This window comes from Eschscholzia californica, unplaced genomic scaffold (genome assembly GCF_041429995.1).
Source record: "Eschscholzia californica isolate CP2 unplaced genomic scaffold, dmEscCali1.0.p SCAF_1, whole genome shotgun sequence".
In the NCBI taxonomy this organism is placed as follows: Eukaryota; Viridiplantae; Streptophyta; class Magnoliopsida; order Ranunculales; family Papaveraceae; genus Eschscholzia; species Eschscholzia californica.
The window spans coordinates 65,057,770-65,061,355 of record NW_028238198.1 but is presented as its reverse complement, the minus strand read 5'-3'; the positions used below and the strand labels follow the sequence as shown (position 1 = coordinate 65,061,355).

General features: G+C 32.9%; 1 protein-coding gene across 1 annotated transcript; it reads left to right on the top strand.

Annotated features, from left to right (window-relative positions):
• The first annotated feature begins 1,498 nt into the window (after positions 1-1,498).
• Positions 1,499-3,273, top strand: LOC147568277 (syntaxin-related protein KNOLLE-like). The gene is made up of 2 exons (XM_086654727.1): positions 1,499-1,738; positions 2,026-3,273. The coding sequence occupies exon 2, from the start codon at positions 2,058-2,060 to the stop codon at positions 3,009-3,011; it is 954 nt and encodes a 317-aa protein (XP_086510853.1). The 5' UTR covers positions 1,499-1,738; positions 2,026-2,057; the 3' UTR covers positions 3,012-3,273.
• Positions 3,274-3,586: the final 313 nt, after the last annotated feature.

The window sequence follows — 3,586 nt, the reverse complement described above, 5'->3', positions numbered from 1 at the left end:
CAAAGTTTAACACAATATAGGTGCAAATAGAGTCAAGAATGTCTGTGTTGCCTTTGGAAATTGTTGTGGTTTAGGTGTTTGATTATGTTTTTAGGTTAAATCTATTCAAATAAGTTCAATAAATAAACCATACAAAACAACAAGATTCTATGAATCTTATGTTGTTCAACGACATTGACAATATCTTGAATACAATCTTGAATACAATACTGGAATTAAATTTCTACAAGAAGTAATGTAGCTGATATGTTCAAATTTTTTTTGTTAGGTTTGTTCTTTCAATGACAATTTTCATGCCTTGATGTACACATATGATATAAAGAAGTTCCCTTTAATATAGATTGCATGTAGTTCACTTGGTGGATGATAATTATCACAATGGCTAAACAATGTCAAGTCGATCTAACACGCTATGAACACATGTGCAAAAGTCAGAAAATGTTTACTGAATTCATATCATGTATAAAGAAAACTGATTGTTGCGTTTGTGATTAGGTTCTCTTACTCATCAACTCAACTTAGGATTTGTTCGAGCGATTATTGCATAGATTTATCAAAGAAAGAACCTCCTGCAAAATTACTCATTGGGGTTCAGAAATCGTCTGAGCAAAGTTCAACAAATAATTATCTTTACAAGTATATCTACAAGGGTAAAGAATGTACAACTATGGGTTTTGAAGGAATCGCAAAAGGTTTATCACTATAACCCCTTCCAAAAGATCGTACGGTTGTGGTTGTGGAAGCGACAAACGAGATTCAAAAGAGTTCTATATTTTAATATGAAATGTTTATATGTTTGAACTTATTAGTTTAAAACTATTTTCAAATTGTAGCTTTCATTTTGAATTTTCAGTTAGATTTTATTTTGTACTACTCAGTTAATGTGAGTAAGTGGATTTTTAAAACTGAATTGTGTAAACTGAAATCGAGATTTTCTAAAGTGTTGATTTAATTGTTTCATTGCCTGTAACCATTAAAGCATTCTATTTTTTATTCCGAGACTTAATAGAACACGACTTCTTTTGTTAATTTACTTTCATCTGAAGGAGAAAAATACAAATCCTCGCGTAGCATTTAAAAATATTGTCCGTGCCCTACTGGCACGGGTTACACCCTCGTCTAATTACAAAAGAAAAAGTGTTTTAAAGATAATAGTATCTAATAAATGAATAAATGGAGATATGACAAATTATAGTAGGCCCATTTGTTAAAATCTTTCATATCATTTGTATAAAAAAATAGGGATCTGAAAGATCCCATCCAAAGAAAAAAAAAGACCTTTATTTAGATGACTAAAAGAGAAAGAGAAAATATTTTGAAATAACAAAAAGTTTTTTTTTACTTCTAGGATAAAATGAAAATGTCGGTCAGTGTAAATAAGTGAAATAACAGAAGCGTTTTTATCTCTTTTAATTGAGTCGACCGTTACGTATCACCTTTACCAAAATCAAAATATAGCCGTTGGTATATATATAACGGCTATTTCCTTTTTTTGTTTAATCAGGGATTAATTACTCTTCTATCTGAAAAACCTTTATATAGATCCGTTGCTTCAGTCTTTCTTTCTCACTCTAAAACATTTCCTAATTTCTTCCTCGTTTTCTCTCTCCTCTAAGATCTATCTTCCCAGTTCTTTCTTTCCGATTTCTTTCTTTGAGATCGAGTGGGTTTCATTATCTTTTAGATCGAGTGGTTCTTGATAATAGTTCCACAGTTCTCTCAGTTAAATCTGTAAAAGGTAAGCAAGATCAAACCCTAATTTCATTTAAATCATTCTGTTTTTGTTTATTAACAGCAAATCTTGATATGGGATTCTTATTCTAGAGTTCTTTCCCCTGATTTGTCTGCCTAATTCTCAATTTCTTTAAAAGAAGAAGAGATGGAGGTTTCCTGTAGAGAAAGATTTAGATTGGGTTTTTGTTCTGTTTTCAGATATCTTGCTTGAAGTGAATTTTGATTTCTTGTTTGTGTTAGATTTTGTGTTTTTCTAGGGTTTTAATACCTAATTTTGCTGTTGGTTTTCAGGGTATTTGTATTCTTACTTAAAGAATACCAAAATGAATGACCTAATGACAAAATCGTTCGCTAACTATGTTGATTTGAAGAAAGAAGCCATGAAAGATCTTGAAGCTGGACCAGATTTTGAAAATGTTGAATTGGGGTCAATCACCGCAAACCAGATGGATCCAAACCTTGCCCAGTTCTTGGGAGAGGCAGAAAAGGTAAAAGAAGAAATGGGTTTAATCAGGAACTTGTTGGGAAAATTGCAGGAAGCAAATGAAGAAAGCAAATCTTTGCATAAGCCTGATTCCCTTAAATCCCTTCGAAATCGAATCAACACTGATGTTTTAACAGTGTTAAAGAAGGCTAAAACAATTCGATCACGAATCGAAGATATGGATCGAGCTAATGCCTCTAATCGAAGGCTTTCAGGGTATAAGGCAGGAACACCAATCGATCGGGCTAGAACATCGGTCACAAATGGGCTTCGAAACAAGCTTAAAGAACTGATGATGGATTTCCAAGGTCTAAGACAGAAAATCATGGCAGAACATAAAGAAACAGTGGGGAGACGTTACTTCACTGTAACGGGCGAATACCCAGAGGAAGAAATAATCGAAAAGATCATATCGAATGGAGATGGAAGTGGTGGTGAGAATTTTATGCAGAGAGCAGTTCAAGAACATGGAAGAGGAAAAGTTCTTGAAACAGTAGTGGAAATAAAAGATAGACATGAAGCTGCAAAAGAGATTGAGAAAAGTTTATTAGAACTTCATCAAGTTTTCTTGGATATGGCAGTAATGGTGGAATCACAAGGTGAACAAATGGATAATATTGAACATCATGTGTTTAATGCTTCACATTATGTTAAAGATGGAACTAAGAATCTTCAATCAGCTAAGGGGTATCAGAGAAGTAGCAGAAAATGTATGTGTATTGGGTTGATTCTACTTCTTATTATCATACTTGTGATTGTTATTCCTATTGCAACTAGTTTCCATCATTCCTAGATCGGTCGGTGATCTTCGATCAACAAATACTACTAGTATTGGTGAAAGAAGGAAAGGAAAGGGAATGAAGATCTTCTTTATGTTTGTTTCTGAGTGATTCTTTTGTTTTTATGTTTTCTTGTTTTGTACTCTGAATATGATTTTAGAGTTGTGTCTGTTCAAGCAATTCACTTCTGTGAGTTTTGGAATATTGTATCAGTAATGGTGGAATCACAAGGTGAACAAATGCCATATTCAGTGAATGTTAATCTAGATTGATAAACTTTTGTTCAGAGATTGATTGACCAAACTTATTGAACTTCATTGTTGATTGTGGAATAGTCTTCACATCGCAGTCAATTATTCGACCATTGGAGCTAGTACGGAAACAGAATCGGAATAGTAAAAAGTCTACCAAACCATGACCTTAGAAGGGGTTTTGTTTAGCTTTTCCTCTTGTCCAAGGGGGTTTTGTAAAATCAATGATCAAAAAGAGACTTACATGGCCATTAAGTAAAAAAAAACCAATGAATTTCAAATGAATTTTGTAACCAAAGGGGATTTTAAAGATGATCTGTAAATTTTGTTGTTTTGAT